This window comes from Varanus komodoensis, unplaced genomic scaffold (genome assembly GCF_004798865.1).
Source record: "Varanus komodoensis strain SLA01 unplaced genomic scaffold, ASM479886v1 scaffold17, whole genome shotgun sequence".
Taxonomy (NCBI): domain Eukaryota; kingdom Metazoa; phylum Chordata; class Lepidosauria; order Squamata; family Varanidae; genus Varanus; species Varanus komodoensis.
Window position 1 is genome coordinate 8,033,237 of NW_025335505.1, and position 17,168 is coordinate 8,050,404.

The following is a 17,168-nucleotide window of genomic DNA, read 5'->3' on the forward strand; positions in this document are numbered from 1 at the left end:
TCTCTTCTCTTCTCTTCTCTTCTCTTCTCTTCTCTTCTCTTCTCTTCTCTTCTCTTCTCTTCTCTCTTTTTTTTCCAAACTGCAGTTCAGATTAGAACACGCTCTCTCTCGCTCTCTCTCGCTCTCTCTCTCTCCAAGAACTATTAGTAGCAAAAGCAGATGCTCTGAATATTGCAGAGCTTATCAGAGTTAAAACCCGCATTATCAGTAAGGATTGGATAGCTCAGGGAATTGCTAATGAGCTCAGGGCCTTTCACTTCTAGGTCACTGGTTCAAACCCTCCTTGAGCCACTTGTGAGTATCTGTCATTACCATCTGCTTGATTTCACCCCGCCGCTTTTTTACTTTTTCTTACAGGCCTGTAGAAATAATTTTGTAATAAACCTTATATAGGGCAGAAAAGGCTGCTTTCCAGGGTCTCAGATATGTATAAAAACTTAGTTTTGGTTTACAGTAGCTTTACGATTACTGTAGCATTTACTTGAGAACCCTTCAGCTCCCATGCATACTAAGATTCCATTTATGAAATTATTTCAATGGAACTGGATATTACAGCAAATCAGATAAAAGGCATAAAAATCCATACTTCGAGGCAAGTTCTTATCCCGTTTCCAGTAACATCTACTGAAACTCACTGAGTGGTTTCAAACAATATGATAACCCATGCTCAGGGATTTTGTGTGAGTTGTTATTGAACTGTGATTTATTGAAACCCAGCTTATTGTAACCAAGCAGCACAACAAGCCATAGTTTACCCGCCATGAGCCCATGATTTGTGGTTGAGCTGTGAAGTGTGGGTTATTCATGTTTAATAAACCATGGTTTGTTAGCATAGCTGAGTTCAAACAGTGTGATGATTCATGCTTCAACAGCATTCCATGCTACAACAACAACCCACGCTAACCTAGCAATTATATGACATGATAGCATTATGCTGTGAGTTTCTCCATTCCCACTCACAACATAATGGTATCACATCACGAAGTGGCTCAGTTCTTATGTCATGAGAAGGCAGATGAATGCTTATTTTTGTTGGGCTATTGTGTCATCAGTATCCAGCCATGGCATTTCAGTATTGTACATTTGGTACAAGTGGGTGAATGTATGGAAGGAGAAGGTGGGTTGAAGCAAAACTGTTCAATTAAAAAAAACCTTGTGGGCATGGATTGGCTAGAAAGTGTTACAGAGATGCAGGCATGCTCAGAAAATACCCAGGGGAAAGTGGGAGCTATACCTCAAAACCTCAGCGGACAAATCAAGGAGAGGCAGCTGAGGTCCATAGGGAATAATGCAGCACAGAAGAAGATTTTGTTCGTGGGGGCTGCTGGGATGAATGCTGAGAGTGGGAGGACAGAGCAGGGCATGTGGAAACCATGTTACCATGGGAACCAGGCAGCCATCTGACTGGTAGGTTGAGGCAAAAAGCCGCATACTGCAGAAACAATACAGTGTTGCTTGCCATGACCTGCAAGCCAACCCAGTGCGTTTCATTAGAAATTATAGGCAAGAGTGGGAGAAGTGGGCATGGAGAAGCTACTGTTCTACAGCACAGATGTAGGGTTACCATAAAAAACAGCATCCCTATGACTACTCTGTGTGTGTGTGTGTGTGTGTGTAAATTTGAGTTGTCTTTTGGTCCACATAGGACCCCCAGGGCAACATAGAGTTAACACTTGCAAAATGTGGAGCTATTTATGCATTTCCAATAATGTTTAGTTAAATGCAGCATAAGTGATATCATCACAGTATGAGAAGAAAATTTGGCATGGTGATACATTATGAAGCGAATTTTGTGCTGAAATCATTTGGAATCTGAACGTGAAGCATGCATGGCTTCGTTCAGGCAGTCTGTGACTCCTTTCTGACCAGTTGTGGAAGTTCAGTAAGCCAGTGATGCGCTAGCGACCCAACAGAGATCGTGTGGCGGTGCACTCCATATGGAATGTACTCCCATAAATGGCCACTGAGACATGCACAATTGCAAAGGTCCATGTTTGGGCAAATCACAGTGGATGCTTATTACACGAGGGGCACCTGCATGCAGTCCCCACTGTAACCCCACAGGCCCATATGTGATCACTGGGGCACCAGCTAGCTCAAGCCACATTACAGTCCTTTAGAATTAGTATCCATTTTCTAAACTATTTGATCTGGAAATACAGTTTGAATCTTAAAAAGTAAGCTCCCGAGGATTCTCTGATGTCCATTTCAAGTCTTGTTTTAACTCTGTCTGTGCCAGACTGAAAGCCTTGTGTTTTATCTTCACATACAAAAATGGTATGTATTTTCATGCCTATTTTTACAAATGCATATATCAGTTGCATGCTTTTTAAAAATGTATACATTTCTTCCTTAGATTAAATAGGGTTAGTGAATGTTTGAAATATATGCATACTTGAAATATATTGGTGTGTGCAGCAGAAGTTCAGAACTATACTCATTTTGAGCCCAGATTGTGTTTGAATCCAACATCAGGTCCAGGAGGTATGAATTGGGTAACTTCTCAAGAAGGGAAGATGTTTGACCAGGGAAGTGATCAATGCCTCTTTACAAGAGGGAGTGCTTCCATGCCACCTGAAATTGGCCTCGAGAGGCCCTCTGTGGACCTGGGAATCTTAGCAACTTTAGGCTGATGGCAAATGGTCCTTTCCTGGCAAGGTCCTTAAGCAGGTGCTGGACAACCAGCTCCAGACACACTTGAGTGACACTGATTGTCCAGATCCAGCTTAGTCAAGGTTCTGGTCAGGTTTTAGCACAAAAAACAGCTTTGGTAGTCTTCTACCTACATCAGGAGAGAGATGGATGAGTGTGACCCAGTTCATATTTCTGGATCTCAGTGGCTCTTGATACCATTGACTATGGTTTCCTTCTGGGGCAGCTCCATAGGTTGGGATGGGGGGTGGTAATCACAGTGGTTTCACTCCTACTTAGATGTCTGGCTCCAAAAGGTGATGCTTGGGGAATATTGCTTAGCCCCATGGATTCTCCAGCATGGGGGTCCTCACAGATGGATCTTGCTCCTCATGCTATTCAACATCTACATGAAACTAATGAGTGGGATCATCAAGATTTTTTGAGTCCATTGGCATCAGTATACTGAGGACGCCCAGCTCTATTTCTCGAGGCTTTGGGTGTGCTCAATCAGTGTTTGGCTGTGACAATGGACTGCATGAGGGCTAGAAAACTGAAGCTCAATCCAGACAAGACTAAGATCAGGCTAGTGGGTGGTTCTGAAGGGATGGAAGGTGTTCTAGATGGAGTTGCACTATCCTTGAAGAAAAGGTCTTTATCCTGAGCATCTTCCTCAAGCTGTTCTTGCAACTTGAGGCTCAGATGGCCTCAGCGGCACACAGTGCCTTCTTCCAATTCCCACTGGTGGCCCAGTGTACGCCCCTCTTTGGACTGACATAGCTTGGTTTCACTAATCTATGACCTGTTAATCTCCAGATTAGATTACTGCCATGCCCTCTGCATGGTGTTGCCCTTGAAGACTGTTCAAGCGGTCTAGCTTGTGCAGAATGGAGCACCCAAACCAATGGTCAGGATCAAACATGTGACACCAAATCTGGCCTGCTTGCATTGGCTACCTGTATGTTTCCAAGTCCAATACAGGGTGCTGGCTTAACCTATAAAGGCTGCCATAGTTTGGGACCATGGGACATGTTGGAGCACCTTGTCTGACCTCAGTCTACCAGGACAGCATGCTCAACATCTGAAGACATCCTTCCAGCAGCACCTCTGACAGGGGTTCATGTGGCAGCAGCAAGGGAACGGGTCTTCCCAGTGGCAGGGCCCGAATTATAGAATGATCTTACTGAAGTCCTCCTGGTGCCAACTTTGTTATTGTTTAGGCACCCAGTTAAGACTACCCTCCATGCAGAAGCATTGAATGCTTTTCAGTGGGGCACTTACACCAGCTTTTGCTAGCGAGTCTAGTTATATTGAGTTGTTTACTTTCAAAACTGTTTAAATCCATTTTTTTAGCTTGTAGTGAAATTACATGATGTTTTAATTACATTTGCATTTTACTATGTATGTTACTGTATTCTTTGAATTGTTAACTAGCCAGAAAGAAGGAGCAGTTGCTGCTGCTGTTGCTTCTTACTATTAATTAAATAAATAACGGCAATAATGCTTGTTGTAAATGCGCTGGAATGAATTTCTCACATATTCCTGAATGCAATACAGCCAAGTCACTGTGATGCCAAGTACAATCATTTTATCAATCCAAGTAACACAATTATATTGATATTCAGCTGTCCAGATTCAAACTTCCATAAGTAAGTGCAATTTTTTTTTGTTATCAAAAATGCTGGCAAGTTTTCCATGACACACAAGTAATTAAATCAGAACCTCTAGAGCTCAACATGTATGCGGTAACAGGTTGGTTGCCCACCTGCTCTTCCTGGACAGTGTATTCTCCACAAGAAAACTCTAACATAATTCACAATCCCAAAATTAATTTATGCCAGGAGTAAACCGCTCTAATTTTAATTTGTTTTTCCTTTTTCCAGACAACCCTTCACAAGTTGGCCGTGTTTCAGTTACAATAAGAGTCCTGGATGTGAATGACAATGCTCCAGAATTTTCCAGATTCTATGAGGCTTTTGTATGTGAAAATGCAAAAGCTGGACAGGTGAGAATCTAAGAAAAATTCTATCTGTACAAAGATGGTGACCTAACAGAAGGATTAGACAGTGATCCTTGAGAACACTTGTACACTGCTTCAAAGGACATTTCAGTCGCAGCTGCATTGTAGGGGCTCAGGGAATGGATTATGGAGTCATGGTGGGTGAATGAACAGGTGGCCAATCATACATACCAGAGCAGATTGGTGCAAACCCCACCATGGCAGTGAAAATGCCCAGTGCTACGTTTAACCAAGACAGAATTCTGTTTGTGAATTCCACTGCATGCTGCGCTGGTGTTGCCAGTTTAGGGTCCAGGAAGATGAACAATCCTGAAGTAATGGTTCTGACAGGGCCTCCCACCCCCCTCAACCTCAGTTGCTATTAACAATTTTCAACCATTTTTATCTCTCCAGTACTGTAACTGAACTCCAAGAGAAGGCCTACCAAATTTGCTTTATTTTCTATCTCCCATTCATTTGTGTGTCACATTAAAACTGTTCTCATGATATCTGCAAACCCATTCCTTTGTCATGCTTCCAGTCTCAGTGCAGCTAGCAGAGCATCCCCCTTACTCCAGAAGAAAATCAACCTTGTACAGCTTCAGACAGCACCCCTGAAGCCCTCGTTGCTTCCCTGATATCTCTATCAAATCTTCTCAGTAGAGCATTAAAACTGTTTGCACTGCCCTAAATCAACCACAGGGACACAAGAGCCAGGCAGTGTTAACTAGAGATGCATCAGTAGCCCCAGTGTCCCTCTTGAAAAGGGTTCAGCTTCTGAGGAAGCGGCAGGTAGTGCATGCAGAGCACTCAAAGGCACTAAAGAATGTGACTACACATTCCTCTTTGGCTGCCGCAACTAAACGGTGTCCACAAAGTCTTGTTTCAGTCCTTAACATCTCAACTTAAAAATAGCAGGTGGCACGTAATGGGTCAGCCTCTATGACTAGGACCTTGTAACTCTCCCATCATTCAGAGCAGATGGACAACATATCCAACCTGTGATAAGGCATTCACTGTGATCCTGAGTTTCACAGAGTAACAAAATTTGGGCAGACCCTCTCTTTGGGAGGAATAGCACACAGCCTCACTTTCCCACGGACATGGTGAGTTGGAGTCTTGTGGTTTGCAGGATCAAGGAAAAGACAGCTCTGTTCTCAGCAGGCTGAGAGCAGGTCACCCTGATCCTGCTCGTGAGAACTTGAAGGTGGGGTGTTTGCTGAAGGATGTGCCTGCTTCTCCAATGTTCACACCACATCTTGTGTCAATCCCTAATCCTCCATGCACTGCTTTGGTACAAATGCAGTGGAAACCTTTATGGTTTACATGAAAGGTCTGCTTGCAACAATAATTATTCAAAGGTGTCAAGATGAAAACAAAAGGTAAATAAAATTGTTTTCCCCCATCTGCTGAATTCACGGCACGACAGAAGTAGCAGATTAGAATCATTGCATTGATTGAGCATAGTGGTTTTCCACCTTGATTTTGACAGAAAAATGCAAGGCTTTCCCTTATCTCCAAGTGGAGACAGTTAGGATAAGGGTTTCAGGGCTGAAATATGATGCCCTTTTTCCTTCCAGGAATGCTGTGCAGACATTGGCATGCGAAAAGGGTATGATTCTGAAATTGATTTAACAGCCTTCTAAATTACTGGACCAGATAGTCCAAAGAAATTTAACTAATATATGTGATTGATTTCATTTTGAGTTATTCCTCACTACCTAATGCAGTTCTGCATATCTCATTCACAGCTGCATCTATAAGATGTCACATCTTTTAACCTTTGCCTGATACTCTCCATGATAATATTGAACCACATATTTTAAAAGATATTTTTAAAAAATTGTTCAGAATGTAGTTAAAGATAAATCTGACCATAGACTCTGCCATTTTAGGAAAGTTTTAACCATAAGGCAATAAATAAAAGAGGAAAGTCTCTACAAGGTGACTTTTTTCTTCCTCTTAACTTTTTGAATGTCCAGGTCTTTGAATTTACAAACCTCCACTTTAAATAGAAATTGTTCATAATTCCTTTCTAGAAAAGACTTAAAATCTATTTAAACAATTTTGGCAGTACTCCTCTTTTAAACCAAGTGCATCCTCCAGTATGAATCTATAATCATTGATTGATTGATTGTTTTGATTTGATTTTTGCTGAAGTTTCTTATACCTCACTTTTCAGACCAATTTTTTTTGAAGTGACTTACATTAAAAGAAACAGCAATAATAACAACAATATAATGCAATCAAATACATTGACAGAATACAGTACAGTAGAGTAAAATTAAGTGTACCCTATCTGTTGGGTTGTAGCAGCTTCTTATTGAGAAAGAAAGCAAGACAGCAGGTATTTATATTCAAGGCCTGAAATAAGACATTCAAATCCAATCTTGAACTTTAGTTGGATCAAGACTTAGTCAGAGCAGACCCATTTTAATCAATGGAACTTCAGTTATAACTAACTGATCTCGTTGATGTCAATGGGTCTACTCTAACTATGTCTGGACTGAACCCATTCAGTTGTGTTATGCCGAGCCAGCCAGGTCACTGGTTTGTTTGGCCTTGCATTATCTACTTTGACAGGTACAGTTTTTGCTTTATTTGAAGAAGCTTACCTTGACCAATCAGCCATGGCAATTGCTTGATTTTTAATACTTTAATTCTATATTTGGATTTCCCCCCATTCTTTTTATTGCTTACTGTTCAGGAATCTTATTAAACATAGAACACCTTCTAAATCTGGTGAATAAATAAGCTGGCTGCATCTCCCCAATATTTCAGACAAAATTCTTTCTTGCCCATGCTACCTGCATTTCTTTTCAGCTAGAGATGCCAAGGACTGAGCATGGGCCCTCAAGAGGCAAGGGCCCTCTAAAGTCGTCCTTCATTAAATCCGTCCTTCTCATGTTTTGGCCACGTTAAATGCGCGCAATTTGTTCAACTTAGCATTGATTAGCATTGAAGCCACTTGAGTGCCTTCACGGTTCTCCCAACACCTTCTGAAAGATGCTGCTGCTCAACTGCTAGGCCTGGTGTGTTTTCGGTGTGATTCTTAAAAGCTGTTTTCTCCCTCCAGTGGAAGTCTCTTTGTTTTACTCTCCCATCCTGCAGCTGATTCAGACAGTAAGTGCGGTAGACCAGGATGACCCACCAGAGGGACAGCACTTCTACTATAGCTTGGCTCCTGAGGCAGCTAACAACCCCAATTTTACTCTAAGGGACAATCAAGGTAATTGGAGTGGACAACCCTTTGTTTTGCTAACCACGGTCTTCTGAAATGAGTTGGACTTAAGAGGCTGTGGCTTAACAGTACGTCAGAAGGCTGTCGTGACAAATAATGCCAAGTGACACCTGTTCCTTAAAGGCAGCAATAAAATGACATATTATTTTACACTTTGAACATTTATACAGATTTTGCCCCTGTATGCATGCTTCCCAGTGACAGGTTCTTTTATTTTGAGGAAATATGCCAGTGTTGTACAAATCGAAACCTTGCTGTCATGCTGTGGGCGCCTTCTGTGAGTGGGATTCTGCCCAAAATGACTGAAAGGTCAGGTTTAAAAATGGAATTGGATGGTGGGAACAATAAGAGGAATGTTATTTTGTTCTTTTTGTATCCCAAGCTTTTCCCCACACTCCTGCCACACAGAAAATATTGTTTCCTTGATATTTCAGATGTTTGGTCTCAATTAAAGCATTCTTGTTAAACGTATTGCTGTTTACCTTTAAAATGTAAGTGACCTCATATATGAACACATTTGGCATAGATATACGAGCTGTTTTTCTAAAATGGAAAAGCAAAGTTGGGAGAAAATTGGAGCCACAGATAAATTGGTCATAAGTTGCCCAGATATGTGTGGAGAGACGCATACTCCCTCATGGAATGACAACCAGAATGTAAGAGAACTGGACAGTTTGAGATATAAGGCAGATATTATGCATCAGGTTCAAGCCAATGATGTTCCTGAATATAAGCTCCTTTGAGTCAGAGATGAGGGATTTCACATTTTCAAACCACGAGGCAAACCAAAATTCAGTTATTCTTCAAAATCTGCATTTGTTTCATAATTTTACAATGGAGTTCAGTAACCAAAAATCTGCATGCAAAACTGTGAAGATCAGGAGAAATAATATTTAAAAATACATTAACCTAGGAAGTTTGCTTTCAAAAAATGGGGGAGATAGGTAAAATGAGTACATAAAAGTATGCATTAGGAAATCAAAAGTACCTATGACCATGCAAACTTTTTAAAAACTTTTTTTTTAGTTCTCACCCTTCCAAATGAATTGAACTTCAGGCTGGAAAAATTCACCAAAGTTTAGTTGAACCAATCTTAGTACTGGAAAATGAGAAATGGAAACTTTGCCCATGCCTTCTCACAGCAGGCATTCATTCAAATACACCATTTACCAGGATGGAACCCACTCAGAATTAAATCCCATTCATGTGTTACTTAAGTACTTAGAGCTTGCCAAAACTTGGAACCACATGGGTGCCTGCTGGTTGGTGAGCTGGTGCCCATCTGGTTGCAGCATGATTGAACATACTTCATCCTTAACAAAATCAAGCCCTTCTTTGTACCTGGGACTTGCTTGTGCCCCACCAAAGAAGCTATGTGCATATACCAGGGAGTCCCTCCCCCTTGCAGCTATAGGAGCCAAGGGGCTCACAATTGGACACATTAGGAGAAGAAGAGGATCACTGATTGCAGAACGTTTATTACTTTTTTAATTCTCCCAAATAACCCATTTTATGCTTATTTTATTCAGTCATTGATTTGATTTGTTTTCAGGGTAATGATTGAATAATAGCTATAATAGTAATATCAATGCATTCAAAATTCAAAATCAGATAAAATAAAAAGCAACACATTAAATAGCCAAGTTAAAAAAACCAGTCTAAAGTCAGAACAAATATAAATAACACAGATGTCTAAAATGTTCACAGAATAACTCCACCTTAAAACATGAGATGGCAACAAAATATTCAGAGTTCAAAAGGCCTGTGAGAATAAAAAGGCCTTTGTTTGGCATCAAACGTGCATTAAGGGTGCCCATGTTTGGCCTCCTGGCGTCCCCTGGGACTCCATACATGCAGAGTCCCAGCTACGAGGTCCTGTGACCTGGTGCAAGAGTCCCACAGCAAAGCCTCATCCCACTCTCAGCAGGCACAGAAAGAACCGTACCAGTTACCATTCTGAGGTTGCACATTGGTCTCAGGAAGAAGGAAGACACATGTGTGGTGGCAGCAGAGATGTGGGGTGGGAGCCAAGGGTATCCCATAGCCAGGTGCCCCAGCCCCCTCCCTCCACCTCTGCGCCACTTCATCTAGACCACCAAAAACGGCCCTTGAGATGAAATTCAGTGTGCAAAGCGGTGAAGACTACCACTTCCATACCAGGTTCCATGCACTGGAAGTTCATACATCTCCAAGGCGGAGGCTTTCATGAAGTGAAGGCTGTGCCCTGAAGCAGGAATCAGAAGGACGTCTCTGGGGAGAGGGGCCAGTGCTGAAAATTCTGTCTCCTGTGTATCTGGGATGAGGGCTCTCATGGCAGGGCCTCCATAGAAGACTTCAGATCTCATGGAGAAATGCCCTGGGAGAAGCAATTCATGCCTGTTGCCTATGCTGCTGGCACAGAATTTGAGGCAAGCCTGAAGGCTTTCTACCATCAAAATACATAATGAGGTGCCCACATGTGGCTTAATTGCCACACACACTTGTCCTATCTACAAAAAACTACTTGTGCCCAGAAATAAATAAGTGGCCCTAGATGCGTGCTTTTATTCAGAGGTCCAGCCAGCCAGCCTGTCATGAAGATCCTCCATTTGATCCTCCTTCACACGCACTTTGGTTTTCCAGTCCCTGTGCCAAATGGCAGCTGGCATTCCATGGCCAAGGAGAGCGCTCCGTTCTCATTGGGCTGCTTTAGGGCTATTTCCCCTTTGAAGTGGAGAGGGAATATTTTTGAGTACCTATGAACACTTTGTAAAACCTCCTGGTTATACTTGCCCCTTGCACACGGATTCATCTCTTTTAGCAGCATAATGACCGGCACTTGCAGGTATAATTTTATTAGTCTAAGGGATGGGATAGAAATAAATAGCCCTGTAGCATCATCTAGTGGTGAAAATGATTTCAACATCAGACCTGGGAATGTATGAAACCCCCCAAGGTTATTTCCATGAAAAGGTTCACCCTGCTGAGATTTTAAATGGAACATCAGGGTATTTTGCTCAAGGGGGCATACATGTGGTAATTTCCAACCCCCGGAATCAATAGGAGGAAGGTCATGTGTACCAGCTCAATCACTTGAGTACATTTCTCTCATACTAGGGACATCACTGAGACTGGGAAAGTTCAGTCTCCCCCCCCCCCACACACACACACACACTCACATACACACCTTTGCACCCATTAATATTTAAGCTCTGCATTGAGAAGACCAAGGGCCATGGACACTGTCTCAGGGCTGGGAGGGGGCATCGCAGGTCAGATCACCTGTTCCAAAGGTACGTAGATCACCCTATCCCCCAAACTAACCTGTGGCTGCTAAGTTGTATAGGACTGTATGCATCTAGAGACCACAAGATTACAACATATTGACAGACATATGTATGCAGTGGTTTTTAAAGTAGATTTTAAATATTAGTAGATCATATTTCTGTCAATGACAAAACTGGAATATTTAGATACATGCAACTTCCAAGAAGCTGAATGATGCCTTCTCACATCAGAATATACTTGTAGCACTAAACTGCCTGTATCAGTTATTTGGAAACAGCTGTCAAGATACTGGGGGCATTGCCTTGCTAGAGCACACGGTGACCTTGTCTTCCCTTTTCAACATGCACTGCTGATGAAGTTGAAAAGAACCATCCCTACAACATTTGGTAATTCAGGCTCACTTAATCCTTGAGGCATCGTGCTAAGAGAGAGAGATTCTCAACATCAGATGTACTTTTTATATATCTTAAGTCAAAATAATAAGTAATTTGGAATGCCAGCAATGACTGAGCTGCTGTTTCTTTTACTTTGCTGTCAACGAGCCAGTTTTTGGAATTTTATCCATCACAAGAATAGACACTTTATAGGTTTATGTTATCAACTGGCTGTGCCCTTTGGCATTTAATGCTCATTTAAATATTAACTTCTTTCTTTTTTTAATAGGCATCTTCAGAACTGTAAATCAGCCATATTTCATCCTAGAGGTTATATTATGATAAGTGCAGTGGCACCTCTTACTTCAAACTTAATTCATTTCAGGAGGCCATTTGAACTCTGAATCATTTGAAATCTGAAACAATTTTCCCCAATAGAAATAATGGAAAGTAAATTAATCCATTTCCAAACCCTACATGATACCCATTTCAGTAAACTTAAATACAGCCTTCTGAAAGGAATTAAGCTCAAGGTTATATAGGAGGTGTGGATGGTTGCTACTCACATGAGTGCTACCACATCATGACTACCCCTGCAACGTAGAGCTCACTCCCTGGTCTTGGGGACAGCACCTGCACTGGTTAAACCCATGACCTGTTCCACTGAGGCCTTGTCATAGCATGCAGGAATGGAACATTTATCATGTAAACAATGAACAGCAGTGGCTTCTGCATCCTGTATAGCAAGTGTGCTGAAAAACATACTCCACATCTAACTCTCTTGTGAAAATGTCTATCTTAAGAGATGGAACAGCACAAAAGAGTCTTGGGGTAGAAATGGGAAACCTTTGGATTTCTGACATTTGTATCTTATCCCATCACATTACTTGCAAACAATACTTACGGCATCAGATCACTCTGTCATCTTGTGACACAAGCTAGAACAAGATTGGCACAAATGCATTACTCTTGAAATGTCAATTAGTCAACAAGTCTAGACATTCCCAAAAGGTTCAACTGGAGTCCTGCCCTAACATTACGCTAGTAAAAGAAGTTAAAAGGTAGGGAAAGCATAGATGTTGCTGGAAAATTACACTCTATGTAGCCACCAAAGTATAGTTGTTATTCATGCTTCATAATAAAAAGAATGAACAGCAGCAGGAAACTTCCACATAAATCACACTGAACTCCAATACATCCGGAACACCATACTACAAATACATATGAACACCAACATTAAAAAACCCAAAATTTAATTAATATTAAAAAGAGCAAAGGATTCTGAAGCACGTTGTGGAAGCCACTTCCAAAGGCAAGGAAATGGTGTACCAAACAAAATGCGCACACATACTAGTGAAGGCCCAGCATTACAGTAGATACAACATACATTCATATCAGAAACTTATTTCCTGCAGGGAAGATCCATAGGTAGAAGTATGTCTCCATACACCTACTTCTCCACTTAAGGAAGGGTGAGCACAGCTGGGAATGCACACACAGGATTCCCACAGTAATTGCACATTTCCAAATTATCACCACCATCTCTGATACAGTGTGCTGATTTTCCGCTTGGAAGGGGCTGGCTGAATCCTTTCCTCTCCTGAGCTTAGGGTTAGGGTTAGGGTAGGCTCTTCTGTAGTATGTTTGATATGTAAAACCCAGTTTTCCTTCAGCTCTGGAAGGACCTTCAAACCTGCAGCTCTCAATAAAAGCATCCGACCTGAACTACTGAAGTGCAATTCTACACATGCTAGTCATAAAAAAAACCCCACAATTCCTAATATCCCCCATCTAGCCATATTTTCTTTCTGTTCAAACATGCATGGAATTGCTCTCTGAGCCATATTTTCCTAGCCAAGGAGTTAAACATGAGGTCCTTGAAAAATTTAAACCAGGACTTCTTACACCCAGATTAAGAGCCACATGCCTAGAGTAGCCTAATTCAGTTCCCTGGGAACAAACAGGCAAACATACAAACAAACAAAATCAGGTCAAAAAAATCTGCTAAGGACGGGCAACCCACAACTGACTAATTTTCTCTTACTTTCTGATAGCAGTTCCAATGAGGTTTGGCCTCTGAGACACATGTCCACAGGAAAAGGTTTTTCCTTTTTGTGACACAGAACTGTTGTGTTACTGCTGCAAAAGTATATTTCAGATTGACCAAGCACATTTTCACCAACTCTTGATTATTTCCCCAGCATCCCTTTTCACCAGGCTGTTTCTCTCCCCTAGAAGGCTTATGGCTTTGTAAATAAGTGTTGGCATCTTCATCTTTTCCTTCTCCCTCTAGACAACACAGCTTGGATTCTAACCAGGAGATCAGGCTTCCGGCAGCATGAGCAGAATACCTTTTACCTTCCGATCTTGATAGCTGATAACGGACATCCCATGCTGAGCAGCACTGGGACGGTAACCATTCACGTCTGCAACTGTGATGACAAAGGCCTTCTGATGTCTTGCAATGCAGAGGCCTACGTACTTCCAGTCACGCTGAGCAGAGGAGCACTTATTGCCATCCTAGCCTGCATTTTTGTCTTGTTAGGTAAATATTCTACCATTGCTGGAGCAAAGGGCACTACCCTCAGCACTTCAGGCACAGTGGGGGAGGCTACCGTACCCTCAGTAGGGAGAGCCAATGCCTGTCCAAGCTGGAGGCAGTTCGGGGTTAACTACTGGATTTTGGTTTCACAAAAGTGAAGGACGGACAATTACACACTGCTTCCCAGCAGTCTGGGAACAAAAAGCAATCACGTCCCCTTGCACAGGCCAGTTTTAATGCCTGCAACCCTACCCTCATCCTCCATATCGTCCTTAGACTCGGACTGTGCAGGCATCTGTATAGTCAGGCATTTTTTTCTCCCCATCCCTGCAAACCGACTTTTTGTACAATCCTGCTAATAAAGAGATCTCAATAAGGACATTACCCAAGATGGATTATAGGTACAGACAATAAGCATTTCTTCAAATTGTGTTCACAATTTCTGCAAATTAATGCAGGTATTCAAGTGACTTGCTATTGATATGCAGCAAGTATCATTCATTCCATGTAGTTTCAACACTAGACCACTATGCCAGTGATACACAGAAGTTCACGCTGGATGATTTAAAGTAGTTCTGATTCCCAATTGTCTTAACAGTATCTATCTATCTATCTATCTATCTATCTATCTATTTATTTATTTATTTAAAACATTTCTATGCCACCCCATTCACCAAAAGCCTCCGGGCGGCTTACAAAACAGATAAACAGATCTCTATCTGTCTGTCTGTCTGTCTGTCTGTCTGTCTATCTCACTTTTATACTGCCCAATAGCTGAGACTCTCTGGGCAGTTAACAAAACTTTAAAAAGGCACACACACAAACAAAATTAACTAAAAACAACAGAACCACAATAGCGATTGCAATTGAATCAAGCATAGAAAGCATAGCAGCAGTACAGAATAAAATGCAATATTTAAATTAAAGTAAAAAATAAAGTCTTAAATGCTGGGAAAATAAAAGGGCATGCATTTGGGACCAAAAGTACAATACCAGGTAGGCACCAAGTGCACCTCACCAAACTCATTCTACAACCACAACTAAAAAAGTAATCTTCCTTGGAAAGAGCTCCCAGAGACAAATAGCAACAATTAAAAAGTTTCTCCACTAAAATAAAAACCACTCAGAAGAGCAGATTTTTGTGAGAAAGGGTTTCTGAGCTCAGCTCCTGGAGTATTTGTTCAGAAACAACCACTTATTTAATTCATGGAGTAAGCCCACCTGTAGATACTATTTTGCACCTCGCACTGGATGCTGCAGGTAAGATTCACTCTAGCAGGATAAGAGAGTTAGTTGTACAGCACTGGACACAGTGGTGGGCATCACAAACATCCCAGCTTGGCGCTAATCATTGTGCCTCGAAGTTCTTCCCTCTTTTCATGAAAACCGGAACAGACGTACAATGTCAGTAGGCGGTAGGCAGTAGCTTTGAACACTGGGCTTCGAAACATACCTGCTTGGAAAGATAAGAGATCTGCAAAAGTATAAGTGGCAGCTCATAAATTAGGTCAGGCATACATTGCATGTACCCTCCTTGACCAGCTTGCGAGCCCCACTGGCATTATGCCACCCAAATCCCATTACAAGGCAGGGGAGGCAGGAATGTAGCCCTCAGGGAAGTGTTCGTCCCCCATCCCCCCAGCCTCTGCAAGTTGCCCACCTGTGCACCAGAAACAAGGAGGACTTACCTCTGGCCAGCCTTGTCTTAGCACAGCACAGAAAAGGGTCACTGGGGAAAGTGATCAAACAAAGTCACCGTGCTCATAAGCCTCTCGGGTTTTGATATGCTTCATCCTTAGTCATCCTTTGACTGAGGGACACTGTGGCAGTGACTTAAGCAACATGTCCTCTTAAATGTCTTGCGGGTTTTTTTTGCTTACCTCCTGACAGTGCTGGTGCTGCTCATCTTATCCATGAGAAGGCACAGGAAACAGCCATATATCATTGACGAGGAGGAGAACATCCATGAAAACATTGTCCGCTACGATGATGAGGGGGGTGGGGAGGAAGACACAGAGGCCTTTGACATTGCGGCCCTGTGGAACCCCAGAGAGGCCCAAGTGGCCATGAAGAGCAGGCAGGACATGATGCCGGAAATCGAAAGCCTCTCCAGATATGTTCCCCAGGCCTGCACAATGGACAGTAGTGTCCACGGCTACGTGTTGGCCAAGCTCTACGAAGCCGACATGGACCTCTGGGCGCCCCCCTTTGACTCTCTCCAGACCTATATGTTCGAAGGCAACGGCTCAGTGGCAGAGTCCCTCAGTTCCTTGCAGTCTGTAACTACGGACTCCGAACAGAGCTACGACTATCTGACAGACTGGGGGCCTCGCTTCAAGAAACTGGCTGAAATGTATGGAGCCACAGAAGGAAGCGGGGCCCTTTGGTAACAGAAAGGAAAAGGCTGAGTCCTCAGTACTCAGTGCAGCCATCCGAAGTCACAATCCTCAGAGATGGGGACGTGGGTGAGATGGTCTCCTACAAATAGCAATATGGTGCTTGAGGGAGAATGCAGAATAGGAGTGCAAATAAATAAAAGCACTCTCTGGATCAGCTTTACTCAGTTACATTAAGCTATGTTTGTAAACAATGTCAAGAAGAAGGGGGTGGGAAATATTTCCTGGGCATTTTGGTTTTCTTTTCTTTCGTTCTTTCCCCCTCTTTTTTATGGCGACACTTGAACACTTCACTCCCTGATTCGAATGATATTATCATCTTTCGCTTTTTGTTTTCAATGACGGCTTCTTAAGTTCCTTACATCTGCGTTTGAAGACCCATAACTTCGGTTCACGGGGGAATTGTCTGCAGAAAGCCTTCCCAAGTGGATGGTGCCCTCCACTCCTATCTCGGTTGATAAATAATTGCTTGATGGCAAATTCAAGTAGGCACAAAACGGAATGAAACAAGATAAAACGAGGGGGGTGGTCTGTCCCCAGTAAGAGTCTGTTGGCCCTTTTAAGGCCTTGACTTTTGCCACCTTGCACAGCAAAAAGGTGTCTGATCATGGGGGAAGGTGGAGGAGCCACAGAACTGCACTCCTGTTGAATGAAATCCGACCTGCGTCTCATCAGTATTAATACTAATATCAAATTAGTTTATATTGAGCCTCCTCCT

The 17,168-nt window shown here is 42.4% G+C and overlaps 1 protein-coding gene across 2 annotated transcripts in view; it reads left to right on the plus strand.

Annotated features, from left to right (window-relative positions):
• Positions 1-16,444, plus strand: part of CDH20 (cadherin 20) — a 61,885-nt gene extending 45,441 nt beyond the window's left edge. For both annotated transcript variants that reach the window (XM_044426412.1, XM_044426413.1), the window contains 4 exons: positions 4,515-4,636; positions 7,742-7,859; positions 13,806-14,057; positions 15,945-16,444. In XM_044426412.1, coding sequence (XP_044282347.1) covers positions 4,515-4,636; positions 7,742-7,859; positions 13,806-14,057; positions 15,945-16,444 — 992 coding nt within the window. The remainder of the gene's footprint in view (positions 1-4,514; positions 4,637-7,741; positions 7,860-13,805; positions 14,058-15,944) is intronic.
• Positions 16,445-17,168: the final 724 nt, after the last annotated feature.